The sequence below is a fragment of the Brassica oleracea genome, chromosome C2 (genome assembly GCF_000695525.1).
Source record: "Brassica oleracea var. oleracea cultivar TO1000 chromosome C2, BOL, whole genome shotgun sequence".
Classification (NCBI taxonomy): Eukaryota; Viridiplantae; Streptophyta; class Magnoliopsida; order Brassicales; family Brassicaceae; genus Brassica; species Brassica oleracea.
Genome location: NC_027749.1, coordinates 51,825,195 through 51,853,093, shown reverse-complemented (window position 1 = coordinate 51,853,093; position 27,899 = coordinate 51,825,195). Strand labels below are relative to the sequence as shown.

General features: G+C 33.7%; 3 protein-coding genes across 4 annotated transcripts; 1 reads left to right on the top strand and 2 right to left on the bottom strand.

The window, feature by feature from the left end:
- The first annotated feature begins 8,335 nt into the window (after positions 1–8,335).
- On the top strand, positions 8,336–10,664 carry LOC106327691 (E3 ubiquitin-protein ligase RGLG1-like). The gene is made up of 8 exons (XM_013765921.1): positions 8,336–8,632; positions 8,744–8,828; positions 8,911–9,051; positions 9,139–9,430; positions 9,752–9,857; positions 9,936–10,054; positions 10,136–10,340; positions 10,439–10,664. The coding sequence occupies exons 1-8, from the start codon at positions 8,564–8,566 to the stop codon at positions 10,520–10,522; spliced, it is 1,101 nt and encodes a 366-aa protein (XP_013621375.1). The 5' UTR covers positions 8,336–8,563; the 3' UTR covers positions 10,523–10,664.
- Positions 10,665–10,689: 25 nt separating this feature from the next.
- On the bottom strand, positions 10,690–14,482 carry LOC106327690 (probable receptor-like protein kinase At3g17420). 2 transcript variants are annotated; one of them, XM_013765920.1, is made up of 10 exons: positions 13,964–14,482; positions 13,778–13,857; positions 13,394–13,625; positions 12,401–12,949; positions 12,058–12,306; positions 11,806–11,969; positions 11,660–11,739; positions 11,438–11,585; positions 11,206–11,355; positions 10,690–11,132 (listed from the first exon to the last, which is right to left on the bottom strand). In XM_013765920.1, exons 1-10 carry the CDS (start codon positions 14,142–14,144, stop codon positions 10,899–10,901), a joined length of 2,067 nt encoding a protein of 688 aa, XP_013621374.1. In that variant the 5' UTR covers positions 14,145–14,482; the 3' UTR covers positions 10,690–10,898. The 2 variants fall into 2 exon arrangements, with proteins under 2 accessions (XP_013621374.1, XP_013621373.1); XM_013765919.1 differs by having other exon boundaries at positions 13,778–13,860; positions 13,964–14,480.
- Positions 14,483–15,692: 1,210 nt separating this feature from the next.
- LOC106323074 (DNA topoisomerase 3-alpha) lies at positions 15,693–21,957 on the bottom strand. Its single transcript, XM_013761241.1, has 24 exons — positions 21,661–21,957; positions 21,375–21,553; positions 21,221–21,293; positions 21,015–21,140; positions 20,810–20,931; positions 20,655–20,727; positions 20,452–20,571; positions 20,201–20,284; positions 19,933–20,112; positions 19,710–19,838; positions 19,248–19,322; positions 18,815–18,904; positions 18,581–18,685; positions 18,452–18,486; positions 18,173–18,302; positions 17,980–18,032; positions 17,761–17,860; positions 17,613–17,651; positions 17,390–17,468; positions 17,243–17,314; positions 17,066–17,137; positions 16,736–16,903; positions 16,537–16,657; positions 15,693–16,438 (listed from the first exon to the last, which is right to left on the bottom strand). The coding sequence occupies exons 1-24, from the start codon at positions 21,955–21,957 to the stop codon at positions 16,195–16,197; spliced, it is 2,766 nt and encodes a 921-aa protein (XP_013616695.1). The 3' UTR covers positions 15,693–16,194.
- Positions 21,958–27,899: the final 5,942 nt, after the last annotated feature.

The following is a 27,899-nucleotide window of genomic DNA, read 5'->3' as shown; positions in this document are numbered from 1 at the left end:
GTCTATAAAATAAAGATTTGGTTGCTAGATTCAAACACTATCTTAGCAAAGACTCAAGTAACTAAAACAGAATAGAATCTTATATCAGGAAATTTTTTGACTACAAGGCCATGAAGAAACAAGAAACCATTAAAAATGAATATGTTGGTAAGACTTTGGAAGAGAATGGCATATCTTATGATTTTTTATTATTTTGATGTCATTTTTTGATTAAAAAAATATTTTTAAAATGCTATAAATATATTTTATGTGATATTAACATTTTGAAACATAATTATTTATATTGATTACTTTGTCTCTTTTGTTTTGGATTTGAATTTTTATCTTTGATTTTTTATTGCTGGCTTTTATATATCTGGAATGATATACATAAACATTGCTGGATACATTTGCATAAAAAGATATGAACCCCCACAATCTTAAGAGGACATAAAATGAGAACTTGATAATTGTAATTATTTTGTTATATTTTGCTTATATTTTTCATATATTTTCATATATTCTTATATAGTATACTTGTTTTGCAAATTTTATGTCTTACATTAGTTTTTGTTATTTTATGCATATACTTATCATACTTTTGTAACTTTTATTTTTAAAGATAAATCTTTAAAGTTAGTTAAGAATTATGTAAAAAAAAAAATACTCTCTACGTTTCACAATATACGTAGTTTTACTGTTTTAGAGATAATTTTATTGTTTTTGGCATAGACCCAAATCTGAATCAAAAAGTACACAAATTAAGAAAAATACTTACAGCGCTGCGCGTTGAAAAACATCAACGCATTTCTCAAGGCATTGATGTACGGGTCGTGATGATGCGGTAGTTTCTAGTGTCGTGGAAGCGTCTTCGCTAGAACCGTCGTGAGTATCACAATAAACGGAGCCATGGTTGTTGATATCATCTATCTATCTATACAGGAGGTTTGATCAGGTTTAGCCAGGGGCATCTCCAACCATTACAATATGTGGCAAATTCAGGTATCTTAGCTGCTCTATACAGAGACTATCTAAACGCATCTGATTCTTAGGGATGAGACTGTGGTCCTAATACCTACACTCCCAAGGACCTACGTGACTTCTCTAGATCACAGGTATGCATGCATGAATCATCCCATCCCTTTACGAAACAAAAACATGAGTAAAATGGTGGGTCTTAACTCTTATCTGATCTTTGTTGTGTTGTATCTCTGCAACAGATGGATTACATACATGGAAAAACCCCAATAACATTAGCTATGTTGTGGGCTTTGGGGAGAGGTATCCGCCACATGTTCATCACCGTGGAGCTTCTGTTCCAAATAACAAGAAGGAGAGTTGCAAAGGCGGGTGGAGATGGAAAGAGTAGAAAATTGCATAATACGAACATAATCCAAGGAGCCATGGTTTCTGCAATATACAAAGATGACGGGTCCAAGATGCCCAGACAAGCTCCAACTACATCGAGCCCACTCTAGTTGGCAATGCCGGTCTAGTCGCGGCTCTTGTTGCCTTGGGAGAAGGCGGATCCTTGGACAAGAACGGTATCTTCTCTGCAGTACGGTCCTTGAGCCCACCATCACCACCACCACCAGCACCTTGGAGCCCTTAGGTCTCGTTCTGTAGCAGATGTCATGATGTGATACTAAGACAATAAATCTCTGCACTATCTCAGCTACTACAATGTTCTCTGCATTTGAACTTGAATTGTATACGATGTAGTGTTTACCTTTTCATACAATAAGGTTCTTTGTTCAATTAGTTAAGGTGTTTTTCTGTTACTTACATTAACTTGGTTCAACTCCCAAGAATAACAAACAAAATTTAATTTTAGCTAAATGATGATGCTTTGAACAATGGTGTCACATTAGCTGTTTAAACAATTGACTGACTATAGTAAACATAAATTTAAGCATGATTTCAAAAGTTCATTTTTTTTTTTGAATTCATCTTCACCTTACAATAAAATATATAATTCCTAAAAGACAATATGACGAACAAAATTCAGTTTGAAATAAATTGTTTTCCGTACTAAGAACTATTAAGTTCATTTACCAGAACATCAAGGTGAATTTGATAGTTGAACTTGAACATCCTCATGTTTATAAAATCCAAATCCTGATATTAACATTTGAAACATAATTATTTTTATTGATTACTTTGTCTCTTTGTTTTGGATTTGAATTTTTTATCTTTGAATTTTTCTTTTGCTGGCTCTATATATATGGAATGATATATACAAACATTGTTGGATTCATTTGCATAAAACAAAGATATGAACCCCACAATCTTTAGAGGACATCAAAAGAGAACTTGATAATTTTCATAATTTTTGTTATATTTTGCTTATATTTTGCATATAATTTTATATATAATACTTGTTTTGAAAATTTTATGTTTTACATTAGTTTTTGTTATTTTATTAATATACTTATCATAGTATTTCTGAATCAAAGAATGCATTCAAACAACCCGATTACATAGGAAATCGAAACCTCGTCTTGTATCACTGAATCAAAGTAGAGATAAGAAAGCGATAAACTTTCTTTTAGCAAACCTCGTCTAGTTCTATGAAGCTTCTCTTCTTCGAAATGATTGTTCGATAGAAATGATTGATTGAGAGAAATGATTGTTTGAGACTTTTTCCATTTCTGGAAGAGTTTCATGCAAAGATCCATATGACATTAGGTGGTTCTTGGATTAGTTCCAAAATTAATTATCGTAGATGGCTAAGCAAACGAAAATCACCTTAGAATTCATAACTAAGAAATGTTTAAATTGCTTGACCAGAATATCAATGTAACACTAGTAGTTGAACATTTTCGTGCAAGTAACCTATTATGCATGACATTCTGAATTTCACTTTTATTTATTTCTGAGTGTTTTATCAATAAACTTTCATTTAGGAGGCTCTTTGGGTTCAGTTTGTGTTAGTTTCTATCTGGTTCAAAAAAAATTTGGGTCTCATATATTATGAACCATATAAATATTTTTTATTTTTTTTTGTTCCCATTCAGATCGATTCCAACCGGATCCCGGTCGGTTCGAAACACAAAACTGAAATCTGTAAAGAATCAATAAATTTTGGTTATGTTCGGGTTCAGTTCAGTTCGGAAATATAAAATTCAAAAAGATTGTGAAATATCCGAAATGTACCTAAAGACTCGAAAATACCAAAAATCCAAAAAAATACTTAAAAACCTAATAAAGTAACTTAAAATATTCCAATACCTGAAAATTCTTCAAAAGTAAGCAGAAAATTAAGATACAATTTTAAAAATTCAAAATTTTATCTAAAACTCAAACTATATCCGAGAACCTGAAATAAAAAGTTAAAAATATCTGTAATAACAAAAACATATTTAAAATATCCAAAATACCTATTATAAATAAAATTTGGATAATTTGAGTCTTAGATAATATCCTAACTCAGATCCATAGTCCACAATTTAGCATAGAATCAAACCCAAATCAAATACGTATTTTAGATCTGTTTCTGTCTCAATTTTCAGATGCAGATAAAATACTTAAACTTTAAGATTGTTCTAATTAATTGGAATGCAGAGAGAAAATGATAGTTAGAAAAAGAAAAATCTAGATTCTAATAGAGATTCTAGCATTCAAATAATGAAAAATAGAAGAAGTAAGGAAAGAGAAAGCTATTCTCAAAGAAGAAACTTTTGACAAGATTGAATAGATTCACCTAAATGCTGACACTCAAACCTTTTCTTTGTCATCTTTTGAATTATTTGCAATCATCGCATGAATTTGGAGAAGAAGGATTACAAGCATAGGTGCCACATCTTTTGATAAAATAAAAATATTTTTAAAAAGTTATAAATATATATGATGTGATATTAACATTTTGGAACATAATTATTTATATTGATTACTTTGTCTCTTTTGTTTTGGATTTTAATTTTTATCTTTGATTTTTTTTTTGCCGACTTGTATATATATGGAATGATATATGTAAAAATTGTTGAATACATTTGCATAAAATAAAGATATGGACCCCACAATCTTCAGAGGACATCAAAAGAGAACTTGATAATTTTCATAATTTTTGTTATTTTTTGCTTATATTTTGCATATAATTTTATATATAATAATTGTTTGAAAATTTTATGTTTTACATTAGTTTTTTTTTTTTATGAATATACTTATCATAGTTGTGTAGTTTCATTTTAAAGATAAATTTTAAATATAGTTGAGATTTTTTTAAAAAATAACACCCTCTACATTTCACAATATATGTAGTTTTACTATTTTAGAGATAATTTTATTGTTTCAAACTATAAATAGTTTCATATTTATAAGAACTTTTACCTTAGGTATAAGGTGACCAATCAAATTCTATGATTGGTTCAACTATATCTCATCTATATATTAAATGATATGTTTTAAAAAAAATTGTACTTTTAGCTAAAAATTACCTAAGAAGTATATATCATATATCAACGATCAACTTTCTTTCAGACAAAATATCGTCTAGTTCTGTGAAGGTTCTCTTCTTCCACCTTCCAGATGCGCGGCTGTCACAACTTTCTTTATCTTTACTTTTTGAAGAGTTTGAGAGAAATTATTGTTTGAGAGAAATTATTTGTTTCAAACAATCATTTGTTTCAGCTTTTTCCATTTTTGGAAGAGTTTGCTACAGAGATTCATATGACATTCTGGTGATTCTTAGATTAGTTCCAAAATTTGCATCAACTAATTATCGTAGATGGCTAAGCAAACAGAAAATCACCTTAGAATTCATAATTAAGAAATATTTAAACGGGTTTAACAGAAACTTATTGTAACACTGATAGTTGAACATTTTCGTGTAAGTAAACTAATTATTAAGCATGGCATTCTGAATTTCATTTTTAGGTGTTTTATCAATAAATTTCCATATAAAAGGGTCTTTGGGTTGGGTTAGTGTTAGTTTCTGTCTAGTCCAGTTTTGTGGGTGTCTCATATATTATGACTCATATAGATAATTTTAATTTTTTTGTTCCGATTCAGATCGTTTCCAACCGGATCCAGGTCGGTTCAAAACACAACTGAAAACTATAAAGAATTGGTAAATTTTGGTTATGTGTCGGGTGCAGTTCAATATAAATTAAAAAAGAACTTGAAATATCCGGTATGTACCATGAACTCTGGAGCTTAACTTTTATGATTAATGCAAGTTTGTGTTACAAAAAAGAAGAAGAAGAGTTTCCATTTCAATTAAGTTGTTGTTTCTCAGATACTTGTTTTTCAAAGGCATGGACCATCACATCTGGTATTCTGAATTGACACTCAACTCCTTCTTTGAGAGTGCAAAGGAGCCAGCAACTTCAGTGACATTTACCGGTTCAAGCAGAACAAACAAAACATACCATTTCATGAAACAAAAGCTGTCTCAAAGGAAGGTAGTTTTTACTAAAACCAAAGTACAAAAATTACAGAAACACAGGTACGTTTTAATTGCCTTAGTACCACAGGACACCAACTACATATTCTAGTACCAAACCATCAAAAGAAGAGGATGTTCAAGTACAAGGACACATATATATATATATATAAAACTGCAGCTATTGCATTCATAAGAGGTTGATTCATTCCCTAGCAGTGGTTGATCATATGATTAGAACGACACCTAAGGGTCCTAGGTGTTGGTGGTGGTGATGGTGATATTGAAGAGAATATTGCATTATGTCGTAACAGAAGTAGAAGCCACATGATACAAACACAGTAAAAGGAAATATAAAAGAAGTGATCATTAAAACATGGAGGTTCAAGTTCAAATGAAGAGAACATTGTAGTAGCTGAGATTTATTGTCTTAGTATCACATCATGACATCTGCTACAGAAGAGACCTAAGGGGTCCAAGGTGCGGGTGGTGGTGGTGATGGTGGGCTCAAGGAACGTACCGCAGAGAAGATAACGAGACATAATTATTTATATTGATTACTTTGTCTCTTTTGTTTTGGATTTGAATTTTTATCTTTGATTTTTTTTTTGCTGGGTTTTATATATCAGGAATGATATATATAAACATTGTAGATAAATTTTCATAAAAAAAAAGATATGAATCCAACAATCTTAAGAGGACATCAAAAGAGAACATGATAATTTTAATTATTTTTCTTATATTTTGCATATTTTTTTATATAGTATACTTGTTTTGTAAATTTTATGTATTATATTAGTTTGTTATTTTCATTTTTGTAAATACTTGTGTAACTTTCATTTTTAAAGATAAATATTTAAATAACAAACTAATGTAATACATAATTTTTACTATTTAAATACTTATCATAGTTGATAATTTTTTTAAAAATAAAATAATACTCTCTACGTTTCAAATATAAATAGTTTCACATTTCTAAGAATTTTTAACTTAGTTAAGTATAAGGTGACCATCAAATTTTATAGACTTATTTATGATTGCTCCAACTATATTATTTTTTTTTAACGCTTTTTGTAATATTAAATCAACCGTAAGGTTCATAGTTTTACGTAGCCAAAGGCCAACAAAAACAAATCCAAAAAACACCAGAGCTGCAGAAAATCAAGATACCAATAGACACCTTATACCAAAGAAACTCCAAGGAGTCAAAGAGAAGACTTCAATGAGTTTTAGAAGAGCATAGCCCAAGCTCGAGCTCGAGCTATTGCAGTGTCAACACGATTAAGCGATTTACCCACTCAGATGCATTGCATACAATATAGATCCATTGCCACGTATTTTGTTGTGGAGAACTATAACCAAAACAACAATATGATATTGTAATCATTAGGGAGGCAGAACAACTCCAAGAAACATAACTAAAGTAACACAAATCGGTTGACGCAGAACGTCCAAAAAGTTCGAACTATGTTTGACATTAGGGACCCTCATAAGATGCTTGACCTATATTTAATCTATATATTAAATGATAACTTTTTTAAAAATATCAAGACATCGAGAGTTACTTATTTATTATCTTGAATTAACCTCTAAATTTTATTTCCTATCAACCAACAAAGACCCGAAACTCAAAAGTCAAAACTTTAAAGTTGATAGATTGGGTAGTTGAGTTTGGGCTTATAGCTATCGACCGCGGTCTGAAATTATAGGTAGTGAAAATGCTTTTTGATTATGAAGCCCAAGAAAATGGTATCTGTCTACTATCTAGAGATAATGCTCAAGGGTCAAAAGCCTAAAACTTTAAATCTTCAGAGACCATTAACACCATTACGTGCTTTGCCACGTTGTCCACATGTATAATCTTTCTTCTAGACAATGGTTGAAGAAGTTTGGGTTTTGGTCTTTGTGGATATATATCATCAAGCAAAAACTCATTCACTGCGACACTACTACGACACTACTGCAGAAAAACGAAGGGGACAGAGAAGAGATTGAGAGAAACACATAGACACACAAGAGGTGTTTTTTTTTTTTTTGTCAACAACATTACAGACTCGTATTGACCCTGTAAACCACATTGGGAGATGTTGATCCATGTAAATGACGAAAGATGTTTGTATCCTAACACTGCGTGCTAGGTTATCTGCCTTTGTATTTTACGTTCTTCGTACATGAATAATCTCTTCATGAATAATCTAGAAGAGGTGTTATATCGATTCGGTTTCGGTTTTTTTTTTTTTTGGTTTTTGAGTATTTCGGTTTATAACAAATATCTACCATATTAAAATCACATTTACTTTGTTTTTTTTTCTATTTATATACCGTTAGTTTTCGGTTTATTTGGTTTTATACCAAAAAAACATAAATTTATTTATCGTCTTAAAATATTTTATGAATTTTACTTTATATGATTAAATATCAGCTTTTATATAACATGAATATTTTGGTTTTTAAATAGCCTTCTTTCTATTTTTTGTACTATTTAAAATATTAGCGCACATATTTGTTACTAGAAAGGTAAAATTATGTTTTATTTAATTTTATAAAAAGGAAACATAAATTTTACCATAAAATAATATATTAAATTACTATATCAAAATTTTAAAAATGAAGATCGTATCAATAAAATAAATTATGTATATATTCTAAATTTTATTATTCTCTCTTTCAAATTATACGATGTTTTAGAAGATTTACGTTGTTTCAAAATATAAATGTTTCCAAGTTTTAAAGTTAACTTTAATTTGATTGGAAATGGTTCCACCGATTAGATTTTCTAGTCTTTTTTATAACTGGTTATGCGTGCTTAGCCACGTTGTCCACATGTATAATCTTTCTTCTAGACAATGGTTGAGGAAGTTTGGGTTCTGGTCTTTGTGGATATATATCATCATTAATGACGATGACAAAGAGACAATCGATCAGGCGTGTAAGAGCAAAATACGCATTTGATTAATTTCCGCCGCAAGCAAAGAAACTAGAAACTAGAAGGGTCACGTTCCACTATAGCTTTCTTTATTCAACTAACCTATACTTTTCTGTTTCCTTTCTTCTTCTTTTGTATTCTCTTTCTATTATTACACATCAAAGAGAATCTCCTTTCTCTACAAAAATAACTCTGAAACTCTTCTTGTTCTTTGAAAAAAAGTCAAGGATCATTTTATATATATCCTCAGAGATTGGATCTTCTAGTGTGGAGCAATGAGCAGATGCAATAAACGTAATCAACAACCTTCATATATCGCTGATCACTTCAACAGCTTGGATCAGGTTTCCAAAAACTTTGACCAACTTTTTCTTGATTTTCTTGATTTATTTATTTGTTTATCATAGTTGATGAAGTAAAGTGATAATGAATCCATCTTATTGTGATTTCATTAGGTGATAACCTCTCTGAGAGAAGCTGGACTTGAATCTTCAAATCTGATTCTAGGAATTGACTTCACCAAGAGCAATGAGTGGACAGGTGATTTCTTATGAATTCATTATCAATAAAAGACTATTTCAATTGGTCTTTAGTGTTTTTAATGCTGTGAATCTCGTTGCAGGAAGATACTCATTCAATAGAAAGAGCCTACACGCCATTGGTAAAAGACAGAATCCTTATGAACAAGCTATATCCATTATTGGCCGCACTTTGTCTCCCTTTGATGAAGATGATCTTATACCTTGTTTTGGTTTTGGAGATGGTTAGTTTCTTTACTTTTTTCCCTTAATTTTCAAGATGAATATTGATAAAACTCTAAATGGTTGTATATGCATTATTCTTCTTACAGCAACAACAAGAGATCAGTATGTGTTCAGCTTTTACCGTGACAACAAAAGCTGCGAGGGATTGGACAAAGCTGTTAAAAGATACAGAGAGATTGTTCCTCATTTGAAGCTGTCTGGTCCTACCTCGTTCGCCCCGGTTATTGATGCGGCCATAGACATAGTTGAACAGAACAATATGCAATACCATGTTCTCGTCATTATAGCAGATGGCCAGGTCACAAGGAATCCAGATGTTCCACCTGGTCGGCTTAGTCCACAGGAAGAAGCTACTATCAACTCCATAATGGCAGCTAGGTAAAACACAAAACTATTCAATAAGCTCAACTTCATGGTCTTGGTTTCATCATATACTAATGTCGTCGGACCGGTCCTATGATTTTGGAGGATATAGACAATTTAGTATGTGTTAAAAAAAAAGACAATTTAAAAAAAAAAATTAGATTAATTTTTCTTACAAATTTCAGAGTATATATATGTATTTTTTTCTTTTGATAGAAGAAATATATATATCTATATGTATTTTTTTCTAAAATTTTAGAGGCTATAGGCCAATGTTTCACTAGTATATGCTCATGACCGGTTCTGATGTTGTTTAAGATTATATAAAAAATGCAGCCATTACCCATTGTCTATAGTCTTGGTTGGAGTAGGAGATGGACCATGGGACACAATGAAACAGTTTGATGACAATATCCCTCACCGCGAATTCGATAACTTCCAGGTAAATAAGATAACAGTTTCATTCTGTTTTTTTTCTTGGATATGATGATCAGTGAAGAACTCTGTTTCCTTTCCACAGTTTGTGAACTTCACAGAGATAATGTCACAGCACAAAGATGCAGCTAAGAAGGAGACTGCCTTCGCACTAGCAGCTCTCATGGAGATTCCTTTTCAATACAAAGCCACGTTAAGTCTCGAGTAAGTGTTGAACTTCTTGTATCACACTGTTGTATAGACTTCTTGAAACGGACTTTTGATTGTGTGTTGTGTGAGCGGTAGAAAACAAGTAGGTGGTTCACGTTTGCGTCACAAGCCGCTACCACCACCACCAGAGGTCATAGAGCGTGACAATGCTGTTAGAAAAATGCCGACTCCAGTTACAGAAACTGCAGAGAAAAGTGAGAGAACGTCTTCAGTGACACGACCTGTATGCCCCATTTGCTTGACGAACCCAAAGGACATGGCGTTTAGCTGCGGTCACACGGTAAGTGAAATATATATAGAAAACTCTTTGCTTGCTCCCATGGAACAAGATTGGTTTTCTGATATCTTTTTGTTGCTTTTGTTTTTTTCATAATGAAGACGTGCAAGGAATGTGGTGTGGTTGTCAAGACATGCCCAATGTGCAGAGAACCTATAACAACGAGGATAAGGCTGTACACTTGATGAGGCAAAGGCCATATGGTGTTAAGAACTTAAGCTTCATGTAGCATATTGCACATTCCAAACAAAAGAATAATGATACCCAAGTCTTTGATATGTAATTTGATATAACCTTTATATTTAGAGAATTTATCTTCATATTTAATTTTTTTATTTATTAGGAAACAAAATTCAAAAGCAAAACAAAAGAAATTACAATATCTATGCAAACCGAATCTTAGACCAAACCGAACCGCTTACAATTTAAAACTAAGACCAACCAAATTGGAAAGAACGTTACACCTTGCAAGAACACATCTAAAAAGCTTGAAAACCTCATCAGAAAGTCTGATTCCAATTTACAGTTAAAACTTAAAACTAGTATAAAACTAATATTATATTAGTTGAAGTTGAAGCTAGCAGTGCGGCTCCATCTCCCTTTCAAGTAATCCTCAACGGAGATACTACTAGCTTCAGGACTACTATCAGAAGCTGCATCATCTTCCAAGTCAAGCAACGCTAGGTTTATGTGTGACTCTATGTTCGTCAAGTACTCCCTTGCATCTTCTGAGGCTCTTACTTGTTGCTTTCCCCATTCTGTTGCATCTTCGTCCCCTTGTAGTATCTTTACCACCTGTGAAATTAATGAATTAGAAGCAAAGACTAAGGGAAAGGTTGAGAAGATAAAAGATATATGCATAGCTTACGAGGCTCATTTGTGGACGGTCATGAGGTGCGCGTTTGATGCATAGAGTGGCAGCTAACAATAGTTTCTCGATTAGTTCGTTATTGTTATCAGTTTCTAGGCTTGGATCTAGCAACTGAGCAAACTTTCCACTCTCGAGAATTGGGTTTGCCTGTGAAGAAAGAGGATACAACTTAAAGTCATTTCATGTAGACATGGAACTGTGAAGTAATGGACGGATCATGCTTGCTTACCCACAAGACAAGGCTCTCTTGACCTTTGGACTGGTCGACGCAGATTGGTTTTCTACCAGATAGAAGCTCGAGTAATACAACACCAAAAGCATAGACATCAATCTTGTCGGTTACTTTACCGTGCATGAAGTACTCTGGTGCTAGGTAACTGTCAAAAGAACAGGAACGTTAAGTGGATGATCGATGGATTGATGATGGTTATAAGGGAAGCAAATTCAATACCCAAATGTTCCGGCAATATCCCCACATGACACATGCTGTGAAGCACTTGAAGCAAGGCTGGCAAATCCAAAATCTGAGAGCTGAACAATCACAAAAAAATCAGGAAGATTGTTTCATTACATTGCATATATGAATGTAGCAAGTACCTGTGGCTCAAAATCATCTGCCAATAGAACATTAGAAGACTTCACATCCCGGTGAATCACTTCTGGGTCATGAGTATTATGTAGATAGTCTAACGCCTCGGCAACACCAACTGCTACTCTATATCTCTCCAGCCAGCCAAAACTTGCTGCATCCTTTCTATTACCTGAAGTCAAGAAACGAGAACATTCAAGATAGACATGAGAGAATTATCCATCAGAGGGAATGAATATCAGATGGTAGTGTTTATATACCGTGAAGGTTTTCTTCGAGGCTTCCTCGTGGTAGATAGTCATACACCAGCATCAAGTTATTGTTCTCAAAGCAGAAACCAAAGAGAGACACTATGTTCTTGTGATTCACACTTGTAATCACTTCGATTTCCTGTTTGAACTCCTTCATCACGTCAAGACAAGGCTTTAATAGTTTGACAGCTAGCTCCCTTCCATCTGGTAGGTCTCCTCTGTAGACATAACTATTACCACCTTCTCCAATCAAGTTATCTAGAAACAGAAAAAGAAGGATGTTTCCATAAGCTTAAGGATCAGACCAAAACCAAACCTATGTTAAGAACATGGAAAGGGATTATTATTATACCAGATGCAAAGTTTGAGGTGATTGACAAAACTTCCTTGTATGTGAATAATCTACACGTGGAAGAGTATTTTTCGTGTAGACCCTCCAGCTCCTCCGGAACGTTGTTTGATCCAACGCAGGGAGAAAGAGGAGACTGCATAAGCTCAGAGCCATCTATGCTAGAAGAGCAATCTTCATCACAGCCAGAGTCACTCCGTTTCCTATCCAGATAAGCTACAGCTGCTGAATCCCGGCCCCGGAGCTTTGAAACCCACTGAAGTACAGCCTTCTTAGCAGAGACTTTGGTCCAGTTTCTCCGAAGAAACTGCCAACCTGGTCCTGACTCAGGGGAACCTGAATCAGTCTTGTTCGTTGGTACCGGCACTAAAGCCAATGAATTGTCTACACATAAACTCTCGGGAGACTGTAATGAGGAAGTGCGGTTAGTTCTTGTCCAGCGTGAGCTAGTTCTTGCAGGGCTAAATGTGTTTCCAATCTTTGCCGCTTCAATAGCAACGTTGGGGGATGCACAGACTAAAGAGGGAAGCTTCATATGTGAACCTTCTGCACCTGCAAAGCACAAAACTTTCGTTAACACAATACTACCACACATTTAACAGAGAACAACACACATTGAACCAATGTTCTAAAAATCGATCTTGGCGGCAAATCAGTCAATAGCCAAAACGATTCTTTCGATTTATACGATTCAAATCGGTTTAAAACAATTAGTTCTATTTAAATCAATCTGAATTAGTCTAAATCTCTTAAATTAACAATAATATTAGTTCAAATCCACAAATTTGTCTAATTTTTTTCATTTTTGTATATATAATTTTTATAATTCATCAAATGCTTTTATAATCAAACCTAAAACGAAAATATCTAATATAAATGTAGCGACCAAACCTGAATAATCCGACTAGTCGCTAATCTTTTACTAAACACCTATTTTACCGCCTAGCGATTTTTTGAACACTGCAATCAACTATCAGAAACTCATCTGTAACATACCATTGCTACTAAGTACTCTCCGGAACATAATCTTCCCACTCTTAACAGCAAAAACCGAGACATCTTTAGCAAGATTCCGAGCACAATACTTAGCTAAGGAAGCTGATGAACGGATGGTGTGATGTCTCTTAGAAGAACCAACGATCAAACTCGTTGCTCCACACGATTTCACTTCCTGTACAAGAACTTTCCTAGCTGACTTCCCTCTTAAGAACTTCAACTTCAAATCAACCTGTTCACAACATCCATCCAATTTCATTAACTTTATTTTTTTTTTAAACTAATATTAAAAAATTAAATTATAAAATTCATTCAGAAGCTCCACAATTAACTTTTCCACTTGAATTGTTACAATTTTGAAAAAGAAAAAAAAAAAAAACTTGCCTGTTTTAAGTTGCAGAAGCTTTCGTATACACCAAGCATCGTGTCAAAGGTCTTAACCAGCGAGATAAGCGATGTGGAGCCTTCTATTAAAAACGAAATTAAAGATAATTAAAACGAAATTAAGAAAAAAAAAGATGTTAGATCGTAAGGAAGGAAGAGGAGAAGCAAAATTAGGGTTTAACGAACCGAGAGAGTAGTCGAGGACGTGGAGAGCGATGATTCGATCTCCAGGACGAGCTACATTCACCAAAGACCACGTAAGCACCTCTCTGCTCCATTCGTCGGGATTTACACCGACGATTACTAACGCCGAACCTTCAGCATCCGTCTCCGTCGCCGGTTTCTCACCTCCTCCGGAAGGTTTCATCTCTCCGCGGTGAAAACTTGCGATTCGCACACACACACACACACACTCTCTATCTCTCTTTCAAGCTCTCATAGTAGCTAATCGCTGGCACTAGCTCTCTCGCGTGGTTCTCTGGTTTGTCGTTTAGCTCTTGGGCGAAGAGGAGAGAGAGAATCACGTTAACTGTCTCCGGGAGAGAGAGAGAAGGCGATGTTTTGTGTCGTCTGGTTTGAATGAATCTGGGCCGTTGATGATCCGATCATGACTATTCCTTTTATTTTGTATGAGTTTATTATGACGAAAAGGAAAATAAATTAAATAAGCACGAGGGGAATAATTATGAATGGAGCATGTACATCGCTATCATTCATTCTCTTTCGCGGGACTAAAGAATCTCTTCTCTTTATTGATCCCCCACTTTTTTTTGCATTAATTTCGTTCTTTGAATTTGTAATTGAGTAAGAGTAACGCTATACTTTTTTTTAATTTTTTAGTATATATTCAACCTTCTCATTTTAGTTGTGTTTAAAGTAAATACACATAGACAAAAATACAGGCTTTTATATAATTTATCTTGATTAAATAAAAACATCATTATTTTATAAATGTAATATTATGTAATTAGTCACTAATTTGAAACATCATTAACTTTTTACCTGATCATAAAAATATCACTTATTTTTGCAACAAAATAAAATTATTTAAACATCAAATAAATAAAAACAGAGAAAGTGGTTAACTGCATTAAATGTCAATTACCATACAATCTCATCCACCAAAAAATTCATGCATGATTCATTTTCAGTAAAGGTGTAGCCAACTCTTTTTATTTCTATATAAAAAGCAGTTTAAAGTAGAGGACGTAATAGATCCGTCGGTGAGGACCAAAAAATTAAAAAAAAAATGTCTTTCTTATATGGTTTTAATTTGATTTTGCTCTATAACCTTGCCCCACCATTTTGGTAGGTCTTGCCAAATCATGTGAAGAATGTTTCTATTTAGTTAGTACATGGTATGAAAATATTAAAAAAAAAAAAATCTAGAGAAATAAAGAAAATGTTTGAGAATTGTTTTCTAGAAGAACTGAGCAAATCACAATGGAAAAAAAATAAATATTTTTGTACTATATATTTGGATGGGTTTACAGGGTACAAAGAGGTCCTTTGGAACTACCACGAGTTTGAATTATATTGTAATCAAATGTCGACTACAGTAATGTATTATCTCAGTTAACATTGGGATTTGGGAACAACAAAACAAAGCAGAACGAATAATTCTTTAGATTGTGTCGTAAAATCATTACTTAATTATTACTAATTCACATTAACTAGTTGTTTCCAATGCATTTAAAAGTGTATGGTCGAGTTACGTGTAAAATCTTTCATATCAGCCTTCCACCAAGATATCACATTCACATACATAGATTTGTAAATCTTTAAGGTGTGATTAGCTTAAACATGTCATTAGTAACGTTATTACTTTACCATCTTAAATCAAAAGCTAGAATACTTAACATATACTTTCACAAGACGAGTCATCGTTTTCTTTTCCAGAAAAAGAGCCGTCTTTAAGATGATCTTCTCGATTACATTTTCGATTCTTTGTTTTGAAATCGAGTTGGACGAAAAGAAATAAATACCCTTTCAAACTTTCATGGTGTACTAATAAGTCTAACATGACTCTCGAATCTTTTATTTAAAATCATATCCCTAGAGGGAGAAGAAGACCAAGAGGAGATATATTAAACAAAAAACAGAACCAAGAGGAATGGATCCACGCTAGCTCACTACATCATAGCTAAGTTAAAAAAAAATCATTAGAGTTTAGATATAATTTTGGGGCACGATTCAGTATAGCACGTGAAATATTATAGTTTAGTAATCCAGCTAACCGTGATTAACGCAAATAATGAATTCCAGAGCAAAAGTGGCCGTTAATTACTACTGTAGTGATCATTATAAACCTAATCACTAGGAAAAAATCATTTATAATTCATGGATAATTATTGTACTCGCTAATCAACCATGCTAAATATAGAAAGTAAATTAGCTTGCTTACTAGAAGTTACCGCTTAAGAGTTACGGTTAGGGCAAGCGTTGGCAAAATGTGAAGGATCACCACATGAGAAGCACCTTCTACCACTCACTGGCTCTCCAGTTGCAGAAACAAAGCTTGTTCCACCGCCGCCACGCCCTTCACCTCTTTGGCCACCGCCTCTATTTCCCCGGCCACCACCACGGCCGCGCCTACCGCTTCCGCCGCTATTAGAACCTATTGTTGCATTCCCAGTACCGTTGCTGATGCTATCTTCCCATCTGTCACAAAACATTATAAAATGCGAATTTAGTGATTTAATAGAACAATAATGGATTTAATAAAAGGGTAACAACCGCGGGTCATGGATGCGGCTTACGTGAAGAAATTGCAGCCTTGTGATGGACATGAGTAGAACTTCCTTCCCCTGTTAGCTTCTGTGTTGGCTGTACGAATAGCACATGGTGTTCCACAAGTGGTACATGAAACTGTAGTTTCATCTGCATTATTGACAACGATATTATTGAGAAATGAGATGATGTTTGTTTGCTAAAACATCATCGAAAGGATCCAATTACCGTTTCTCGGATTTGCTGTTCCAGTAGAACGAGGATTTCGATATCCTGAAGCACGTGTGGGACAATTGGCAGAAGTATGTCCTCCTTGTTGACAATGTATGCAGACGTTGTTCTGTCTTATGTTGCTTCCTCGGACATTGTTTGGGGTTGCACCCGGAGCTGCCCTTGCTACAAGAACAAATGTTTGATTGTTGTTAGTCCAACGTTATCTATTCACAAGCCAAGCCACACTAAAGATGCAATTAACAAAAGTATGATGTCCAATAGAAAACATGTTAATTTCTGAGACTGTTTGGTCTAACTGCGTATTATGTAACAATGAGCACTAACCTTGAGAACGGGAACCAGTTCCACATATATCTATCAATTGTTTAAGAACATCATCGCAGCCACCAATACAGCCTGATCATGATTAAAACAGACTGGAAAATCAGTGCGATTCAAAGAGTTGCAACTATTGAAAGATAAGCACAGAGTTGGTTGCAATGTTTCAAAGAATTTGCATACCTAAGTGATTAACATCAAAGCCTGGTGGAATCCTGATCTGACGGAACTTGAAACGTATCTTGTAGACAGGACCTACAGCACAAAAAAGCATCATTAAACAATAAAAAGGAATGTTTCACATACAGTTTATCACTATGGGGCGTCTACCTGGACCACAAGATTGACAAATATCAGTTGTGACAGATGCTTCCAGTGTAGGTCCAGGAAGCCAAACTGCATTCCGACACTGAATAATTGGCAAATATGTTAAATTAATAGATGCAAGCAAGGAAGAAATACTGAAATGCCAAACTATTAAATAATAATTATCCGAAATAAGGTTAGAAAAAGAATAATTCATGAGGTATGTAAAGAGCTGCGAGATTCTGACCTGAGGATAGCCCATGCATCCAACCATAAAATTGCCATCCTGCAAACAGAATGGATTAGACTGTTTAACCAGTTGCTCTCATTCATAAAAGGGAGAAGAGCAATTCATATCCAACATAGAAAATAATTTTGATGGATCATATAACTACCTGGTTCTTCCTGAGCGCCATATCTGATTCATTGCACAGGTTGCATCGCCGGACAACTTCACCAGTTGTCTGGTTTTCTCCTTCATCAGTGTTATTAGATCTGCACATACAGTATCATAGATTATAGAGAGAGAGAGAGAGAGAGAGAGAGAGAGAGAGAGAGAGAGAGAGAGAAAAGACTAAAAGCTACACAGTACTGGAGCAAAGTAATGAGACCACCTTTCAAAGAAAATTGTCATTGCCTCTAGGAGCTTTGTTTTTTTTACTCTGGCCTGCGGGGATTAATTTTGTGAATTACAAATATAAAATCATGGCATTCAGTTTCAGCCATTGCATTAGCAACAGCTTCAGCGGAAAACAGATTTAACCACAGAGAGAAGACACAATAATATATACGAAAAAGCTCACTCACATCTAAGAAACAAGCTTTCATTTGCTGCAAACAAGTTTCAAGAACTTCGGCTTTAGTCTTGTTGCCAACACTAACTTCATTCATATCATGTTCCATGATGGCTCTGAGGTTTGGTTTCCAAAGTTCATACCTGGTAAAAAAAAAGATTGGCAACACGAATACATCAAATTCTTAGGGGGGTCTCTTGAGCATGGTATTGACACAAGTTAGGTCTCTCCAAATCGATAGGCCCTTGATACAATTGAAAGCCACAAATATGAGGAAGTTGCTTATACATACCCCATGTCATCATATCCCATAACAAGCGCCTCACCCTGTAAATTCAGATTAGAACAGTAAGGTGACTTCTGAATATTTATTTAAGGAAGACAATGAGGAAAACTTAGAAAGCTAAGTATTATCAACTACCAGGTTGGTTGGAGAAAACCGCGTATTAGCATCCTTTGTAGCATAACCCCGATCAAGGAGTTTCTTTATGTGGTCGTGCATTGTCGCATCAGTGCCAATGCCTGCCTATCATTCACAAGAACACAAGAACACAGAATATGCAAAAAATGATTGGATGAGAAATTTAGGGATTGATAAACAAGAAAATGCAATCACCACCATGAAAAGAGGGGCAAACAAGACAGTTTTACTCACCTTGTCCATGCAACTCAGTAAGTCAGCTTCACACAATAGCGGTGGTGGCCTTGTTACCGCTGAATCCAGAGTCAAACGTGTTGGGATAAACTGCACAATACCAAGACATTCAGAATTATCATCGATCGTCCAGGCTGTATGAACTAAGTAGAAAGGTAAACAGAAAATAAAAAAGGAGTGAACGTTAAAACATAATTTCCAGCAGTTCAAGTAGCCTCCTGTTTTAAGAGAGTATGTAAACCACTTAAATAGATGCCATCATGAATGAGAAATAGTCCAGTTTAGTAGTTATGCCCTTGATTGCCTTATAATTTAGTAGTTAAGGAATGTTAGATGCACGCAAGGATAAAGTAGTTTAAACGAGGCTAGGCTGGGGATAGAAATAAACAACCTCCTAAAAGCAGATCCGAGAATAATTAAGAGAATCACAAACCTGCTGCCCTTTTTCATACACTGGAATCACTGAACCTCCCCATGATTCAAAGCGGTACACCTCAAGGTAATTTTTCTAGACACGCAAAGAAAAATAAGGTCAGTAACTCAATATCTAATTCATTACTGTGACGACACACACCAATAGATGTACATGCAACAAACAGCGACAAAATCCAGATATGAACAAGTTTAATAAAATTTTAACTAAGTTCAACACTCAACAATGGAATCCGCGTCAAATCTTGATCTACTAAATACACAGAAAAAAAAAATCATGTATATATCTATATGTATAAATGAGTCGGTTGCTTTACAACTAGCATAGTAGCATGTTGGGGTTTTATTATCTATCTACTGCACTCAATAATTTACTAGTTATTACAATCTCCAGTGGGGCTTTACAGTACACTTTAGCGTAACCACATAAATCAAGACTGAAGTAGTGTGGAACGAGTCTTACAGCTAAAATTGCTCTCCCAGATGCAGAAAAGCGCTCGCCAGCAATATCAATTTCGACTGTAGTTTCAGCCGCAACTGCTGGCTGGGAAACACACGCTAGGTAATGGCGGACAACAAGCTCATAAACGTTCTGGAAAAGTGAAAGAAAAAACGTTAATTCCAAAGAAATCAAACATATCATACCTTTTCTTGGATATGTTAAGCAAAAAGACATCCATACTTACAAGGTGATCTCTGCTCCAGTTGGACTCTCCGCTAGAAAACTTTGTTGGATGAATGGGTGGATGAGCCTTGTCATCATGACCACCATTCCCCGGGTTTCTCCAGAGTCCCCCCTCAGGCTCTAATAGTCTTTGTGCATATGGACCCCATGCAGGATGTCTTGTTTGTTCCTCCACCATGGCCTAGGTACAACTAGAGATTAGACTAAAGTTACAAGCAAAGCATCAAAGTAAAATTAACCTTATTGGCTCATGAGAAAAAGATACCCACACGTAAATCAGTCCTGCTTGAAAATGAATCTGTCTCTGTACGAGGATAGCTGATGAAACCAGCCTGATATAACTCTTCTGCCACCTATCCAGACATTGTTGATGTTATTAAGCAATTCAAAAAGACAATCAATCTAAAAGAAAGCAGAAAAATATACCGAGATGAAATAGGATTTAGACGACAACATACAGTTTTAGGCAAAAAAAAAATCAGATGAAACTTAAGTGAACCAGTGTAGTACTAGTTCTGACCTTCATGGTATGCTCAGAACTCAGGCGGAAGTATCTTGAAGCGCGTTTCTCAAGTTCAATGGTGTTCAAAGGATAAGGAGGATACTTAAATTTTTCCCTTGGATGTGGGACGTTCATAACCTGGAAGAAGATTTTAAGGGACACACAATATTAAGTAGAAGATACATTATCAGATAATAAAAAATGTTTATTGTTTTACTCACGGTGGCAGTAGGTTCCATGACACACATCTCATATAATATCGCAGCTGAAGCATAATCAAAGAGATGACCACGCCTGCAATAAAAATAACATCAACACCACATTCAAGGACAATAAACCGGGAAACAACAATACGCATTGAAGTTGGTAAAAGTACATCCAATTAAAGGTGGCAAGGCCTTCTTCGGATTCGTGAGAACAGTTGATTGTCCAAAACTCTTCTGGTTCATGCGCCTGTATCTCCCAGTATCTCTCTACAATAAATCCAAGTGTAGGAAACTGCAGTTGAAGCATAAAAACAAGGGTTACCCACTTACCGTGACTCTGATATACATAACGAGACTGATAGTTCTGAAAATTACCTGACAGGGACCATAACTTATTACACGGCTCCTCTCTTCATCACCCGTGGAGTCAATAGAGAACCTATCTTTCAGAAGCATAGTCTGAAACCTAGTGAAAGAAGCTCCAATGCGTAGGTCTATTTCCTGAATTATTCAAAATTAAATAGTACCTTAACAAATTTTCTAGAGAATACTAACACAATGGAGTTTCAGGAGAAACTCACTTGTCTAGCATCAACAGCCTGAGCAAACAACTGATTAGGCTCTCTAAGATTCTGAACAGCCTCATGAATTTCCCTAGAAATTTCAAAATGCCAAACACACCATTACACTAGATTCTATGGATTGAAGTAGAGTAAGCAGAGATCACTCACTGACCTGTCAATTAACGCAGAGAAATGAGCCCTCCGTATGTAAAGATTCTGTTTCACAGCTCTACAAACATCCACAACTTCAAATGCAATGTTTTCACCTTCCCTATCACAATCAAGCCACAGCACAAGCCAATCGCTCCTCCTAGCTTCCTCCTCCAATGTCTTCTTAATATCCTTCTTATCCTAAACCACTCAAAACCAGAATCAATCAAAAAATTGAAATCCAGCAAAATCTAACTTCAACATAAGATCGAATCAAATCTAGCTACATCCGACGTGGCATCGAATACCTCGGGGACGTGTTTCGTGACCGGAGCTTGGTACAGATCCGCCGGGTCGCAGGAGTGCCACTTGCGGAAGCGATCGGCGAACTCAAGCTCCATCAGGTGACCGATGACGGAGGTCATCATCATACGGCACGGCTGGCCGTTGATTGCGTAATCGAACTCGAAGATTTTGTTGTAACGAGATCTACCTTCCCGAGTCCGGAAACTTCCACGGGATAGAATCCCGGCCACTGACTTCGCCACCGACGGCTTCTCCGCCACATTCAGTACCGTCACGGGTCCACCGCCTCGCCGCGACATCGCCGGAGAAAAGCCCTAACGGTTAATAATTTCGATTTTTTTTTTTCAGGAGGCTAATTTTCCCGCCCTTGAGGTTCTACTAGCGATATTTACGCGACATTTAACGGAGATTTTACGAAATTACAAATAAACCCATTTGTTTTGATATATTATTTTGCGCCCGGCCCAAAGTTTTTCCATTTATGAAAGGCCCAAATTCTTAGACGATGTCTTTCGAATCTTGAAGATTTTTTAAAAAGATTTAACCTTCAAATTTGTAATAATTAAATTTTAAATTTGCTAATAATTAAATTTTAAATTTGCTTAGTTGTTAACTTGTTATCAACTTGCATTCTTTTAATGCTTAGGTGACAGTTTTAAAATAAATTTGGACAAACTTTAGACTAACATTTTTCTCCAGAGAAATTTATTACCTAACATAAAAACAGTCTACGTTTATACATTATTATAAATCAAAAATTTTATGTAAGACACATTACAAAAATTGTATCATCCTCGACAACACTGGCAATATACCATATTGTTGTATGGCTATCATAAAATTAAACACAAAATTCATCGTAGAGTGATCGTTTTTAAAGATAATTTCAAAGCTTCACAAATGTAGAGCATGAAAGCTACCTTCAAAGCTTCATCTGGCCGGTGCCGGTTCAATAGTGTCATGGATCCTGGGGCAAAAAAAAAAATTAATTTCTAAACTTATTTTCCTTTAAAAAATCTGATAAATATATGTTTTCTTCGAAATACCAGAAAAAATCTATGAAAATAAAAAAATACTTTCATATAAAAAAAAAATTAATCTTTTTTTAATATAAAAATACATATATTTTTTAAAAAAATCGGATTCTTATCTATTAAAAAATAAGAAGACAACAGATTAGGTCTGGAACGGTTGCACCGCTCGCCCCTATCCAAGCATGCCCTGCATCTGGCCTGCACGTAGACGGTAGACATACACACCAACGAAAACTCTAACTTTCTCATTGTTTTTTGTCAGTATCTTGATGCCTTATTATTTTCATACCAGTGTAATTGAATTATTAAAAATTGTATATTAGACTATTAGTGACCCGTACTAAAATAGTGAGCTAGGTGTTGCGTGAGTTTTGATATAGTTTAATCTAAAAACAAACGTTTTTGCTCTCTAGATGATATGCCGGATAAGGTTTTATTAAACGTTTTTAATCTTCGTATCATCTTTTTAGAGGTAAACGTTGTTGCTTTGATGTTAATGCAGAATTGGCAATATCATTGGTCTTAACTATACTTGATAAACAAGTTTTCATAATCTATATTTGGCAGGTTTCTAAAATTTCCATAAAATTAAAAAGATTATATATATATATATATATATATTTGTCAATATATGTCTTTGCATCCAAGTCTATAAGTTAATTTTTTTTTTTTAATCTATAAGTTAATTAATATCTCATTACTCCATCCGAAGATAAAGGAATGTAAACCATCATTAAATGGTTTAGAATCATCATGTTAGAGAGTCAGTTTTGTTATTGGCTCAACAAATTAGATCATCATTAAGCTTGGTCCAATAATTAATTCTCTTTTGTGTTATGGTCATCAGTTCGAGTCAGTTTTGTTGTTAGCCCAACAATTTTTTTTTTAATTGTTGATCATCTAACTTTGATTCATGTGTGATTTTAAAAAAATGAATCTAACTTATTCCTAAAAAGTCATGTTACATTTAATCTTTAATCTTATCATTTAAATTTTGAGCCTACCAGAAATTTTTATTGGGCTATCAATAATTGGATTTAAATAATAGATGATCCATTGAATTTATAGATAGTATAAATTAAATAGATATAATTTAATGTTGTAATACTATAACTCAATATGTTAAATATTTAAATATTTGTCGATGTTAACTTTAAAAACTATAAAGATTTTTTTTTAAATAACAAAAATCATATTATCTAACAATGATTAATCTTTACTACCTTAAACCAATTAAAACAATTTTTAAACTATATAGCTTATTTTAAAAATTAAACAAAAACTAAATGTTTAATTATCTCGATAATATAAATATATGAATCGAAAAGTTTAATTTTTAAAAAACTTTATAAATTTGTGAAATGTTACAATATCTTTGAATATGACAATAAAATAATATTTTACTAATCTTTATATATATAGTTACGATTTTAATAATGAAATAATAATCCAAAAATATATATATATATATATATATATATAAGACAATACAAATACATGTGAAAGTTTAAAACAATCTATTCAATGAAAAAAATATACCATAAATTTATTATGTTTTAAAAATTGATAGACACATATATTATAATATATACCAAATTTGAATCGAAAACAAAATATTTATATAAAAATAAATAAAAACAAAAACCCGCGTGGTTGCGCGGATCGAGATCTAGTTTAATTACGTTAAAAGGAGCAGACAAATATGAGATATCTATTATACATGATAACATATGAGATACTCCGTATATTATCTATTTTTGCAATGTTTCATCCCGCACAAAAGCGCGGATTTTTGTCTAGTATTAAAAATTAGGAAATATAATTAACTAAAATATTATTTAATCATATACAATATGGTTTAGGGCTATAATTAACAACTGGTAAGTGAGAGAGAGAAAGTCAACTCATGGACTAAAATGAATATCACTTGTAAAACTAGAAATTGGATTTGAGTCTCTATATACCATATAGGTAATTAGTAGTTTTGGTTCAGTTATGGATCGGGTACTACGGTTTTTGGTCGGTAATCTTTATAGAGTTATTATAACTCAAAACCCTAAACTCTAATACTAAACCCTAAACTCAAATCCTAAACCCTAAATCCTTGGGTAAACCCTAAATCTTTGGGTAAACCCGTAAACCCTTGGAAAAACACTAAACATGTTGTCAACAAAACACTAAACCCTAAACTCTAATCCTAAACCCTAAACCCTTGGGAAAACCTTAAACCCTAAACCCTTGGGTAAACCCTAAACCCTTAGGTAAACCCTAAACCCTTGGAAAAACACTAAACATTTGGATAAATTCTAAATTATAAATCTTAAACACTAAACTCTAAATCTTAAAAATAAATATTTTTTTTTAAATAATCTTTTTTTAGAACTATTGTTATTTTTATTTATTTAATTTTTAATTTTTTATTTTAAAAGCATAATATAATTGGCAAGTTATTTTGTTTCCTTAATTAAAAGATACTAGATCTAAAATGACAATTTTCTATTGGTTGGTGAACCTACCTAGGAGGTGAACCCAACAAAAAGTCATGTTTATACAATACGATAATGTTTACATTTAAAATGAAGTGGTAAAATGTAATGTGGTTGTTTATTCGCCTATCCGATCTAAGTTCGAGTTGCGACAATATCAATTTTGTAACTGTTTAGTATTGGAACTAGGTGAAGATCCGTGCCAGGCACTGGGTCAGTTACGATGACAATTATATTTGTTGATTATAAACATTAGTGTGATGCCAGTATTAATTCTGTAAAGCTTATTTGATGGAACTTACAATGGTTAAGCTACAAATAATTTGCATCGTTCATTGATGTTTATTTGATGGACCATCGTTATGACTTAGCAACTAATAGGAAACGTCCATAAATTGGTACTCGAGTTTTAAAACAAATTTTATAAAAAACCATGAACTCCAAACAGTGTATATATTCCAGGGCACACAACTTTTTTTTTGTAAGCCTAAATACGTAGTACAAACGTTTTCAAAATAATTACATTTACTATACATTTTATATAACATATTTTCCAGCATGTTCTTTATATAAATTATAGAACATACTATATTTTTTTTATAGAACATGCTATATTAAATTAATGGCTGCCATAGAGTATAATGGTTTATGAAATCTTTCGTGTTGGAGGGAATGATGAATCCTTCAACCTTGTTTATATAGAATGTCAAAAGGAAACTAATAATAAATACAAAAATATATTACAAATCAATATTTTGGATGAATATAGGGAACCAATAATAACTACACATTAACCTATCTGCCTTATTTGTTCAATCACAACACTAAAATTGATGCCACTACGATATTCTGGCCAGAAAGCTTACAATAAATACCATTAAGTAACCGGATTTATTAGCAATTATTCCGTATGGCAATATAATTTTTTTTTGGCATATTCTGTATGGCAATATAGTTGGAGCAAATCGAGCAGATTTGCCTTTTTCAAAAGTTTTTTCCCAAGCCATTTGTCTTGGAAAATTTTATGTTGATTTCATATAATCAATGCCAAAAAAATATAAAAATCTAATTCCATAATTCAAAAGTATGTTGTCTGAGGTTATAAATATAAATAGTAAGGTAAGAAAATGTCATGAACAAAATGTTAGTTTGCTCGAGAACCTGTAAATTCAGTTTAGACTTGTAGAATTAGTGGTAACATGCTTGGACAATGGAATGTTATTTTTATAACCATTGATATTTTGATTCGAAACAAAGGTGTTTGTTGTGGACCGTATATTTGTTCATGACAATAGGTTTTAAAACAACACGAACCATTGTTTTAAGTCTAATAGACATAGTCAAGCTTGAGTTTATTCCAGGACAATACGTGATAATAATTTTATAGGTTCATGTACCAAAATATCAGTTTGTCTCTAATAATGCCATACTTGTCATGAACAGAAGGACAAAAAGGCACTTACAAAACATACTAATACGGTCTTGTTTATTTCGTATGTGAAGATGAAGAAGTCACGATTTTTTTCTGCCAACGATTTAAATTGTACATAAATTTGATTGATAAAACCGGTTAAAACAATTGACAATGTCGACCGGTTATTGTATTACGAACCAGGTAAAGTCGTATGACAAATATCTTTAATCTATTATTCAATATATGTCTTAATATATGTATAATAGGTACCAATGGCAATACTGGTAAATATTCTAGTAATTTAAGGACTACTAGGTTAGTTGGCTGGGAAGAGTTGTGAGCTTGCCACATAGGCTATAATGGCAAAGTTGTTATTAATTTACCAAAGGAAGGTTATTTATTAAAAATGCTTCTTGATTAATAAGTAAGGGATTAATAAGTAAGAGATTATATTTATACAACTTTAAATGCTTTTAATGTAAGTTGGTTCACTATTAATGTGGTTATCACTTTGCCTTATTCAACCTGAGTTCGAGTAGTAATAGCATTTTCTAATATTCTGAATTTTAAGACATGCATAATCGGTTCAATCAGTTTTATATAAAAACCAAAACCAAAACTGAACCCAAAACTGATACCTAATATTGAGAACTGATAGGTAAATATCTTAGATCCTAGGTCGTAAAACGAGCCGAACCAGACCACTTGGTTGATTCCAGTTTGGATAATTGGTTTTGGTTAAAAGGCTCAGCCCGGTTATCTCTCCGATAACAATCTCCCCTTCACTCGGCCACATCAGTAGAATGCTAGATGATGTCTATCACCAAGTCGCCATAACTAAATGGGCCGAAACATGCGAATAGAAAATTTTTGCCGACTACAAAGAAAGTCGTTTTTCTTCTGAAATAACTTATAATTTATAGTATCGAAAAATTTAAATAAAGGCGAAATATTTTCCCTGCAGAAAGAAGATATACGATAAATATGCAAGAGAGAATATTTACTATGAAGAGGGAGAATAGAGATGAGATGTAATGATTCTTTGTTTATAAACTCTTCTTCTTGTTTTTGGTAAATGAATGGGTGATCATAGTGCTTGGTGAGTAGATGATCATAGTGCTTGAGTTGGTAAAGTAGTGGATGATCATCTCAATGTTTATCTTATAACACTCCCCCTTGATCATCCATCTTGTATTAAATTAAGTTTCATAACACTCCCTCTTGGGGACCGGTGTCACTCTCCGCTCTCGCTTAACGTCTTTGTTGCCTCGTTAAAAACCTTTCTAGGAAAACCCAATGGGAAAAAC

Bases quoted from the DNA above. Each gene is read 5' to 3' on its own strand.
- LOC106327691 (XM_013765921.1), top strand. From the start codon at position 8,564: ATGAGCAGATGCAATAAACGTAATCAACAACCTTCATATATCGCTGAT. The intron at 9,052-9,138 runs GTTAGTTTCTTT...TTCTTCTTACAG, and splicing joins TTGTTTTGGTTTTGGAGATG to CAACAACAAGAGATCAGTAT. The intron at 10,341-10,438 runs GTAAGTGAAATA...TTCATAATGAAG, and splicing joins CGTTTAGCTGCGGTCACACG to ACGTGCAAGGAATGTGGTGT.
- LOC106327690 (XM_013765919.1), bottom strand. From the start codon at position 14,144: ATGAAACCTTCCGGAGGAGGTGAGAAACCGGCGACGGAGACGGATGCT. The intron at 11,740-11,805 runs GTACTTGCTACA...GTGATTGTTCAG, and splicing joins CAGATGATTTTGAGCCACAG to CTCTCAGATTTTGGATTTGC. The intron at 11,133-11,205 runs GTAAGCTATGCA...TTAATTTCACAG, and splicing joins ACCGTCCACAAATGAGCCTC to GTGGTAAAGATACTACAAGG.
- LOC106323074 (XM_013761241.1), bottom strand. From the start codon at position 21,957: ATGTCGCGGCGAGGCGGTGGACCCGTGACGGTACTGAATGTGGCGGAG. The intron at 20,572-20,654 runs GTGAGTAAAACA...ATCTTCTTCCAG, and splicing joins TCATGGAACCTACTGCCACC to GTTATGAACGTCCCACATCC. The intron at 17,861-17,979 runs GTGGTCTCATTA...CTGTATGTGCAG, and splicing joins ATGACAATTTTCTTTGAAAG to ATCTAATAACACTGATGAAG.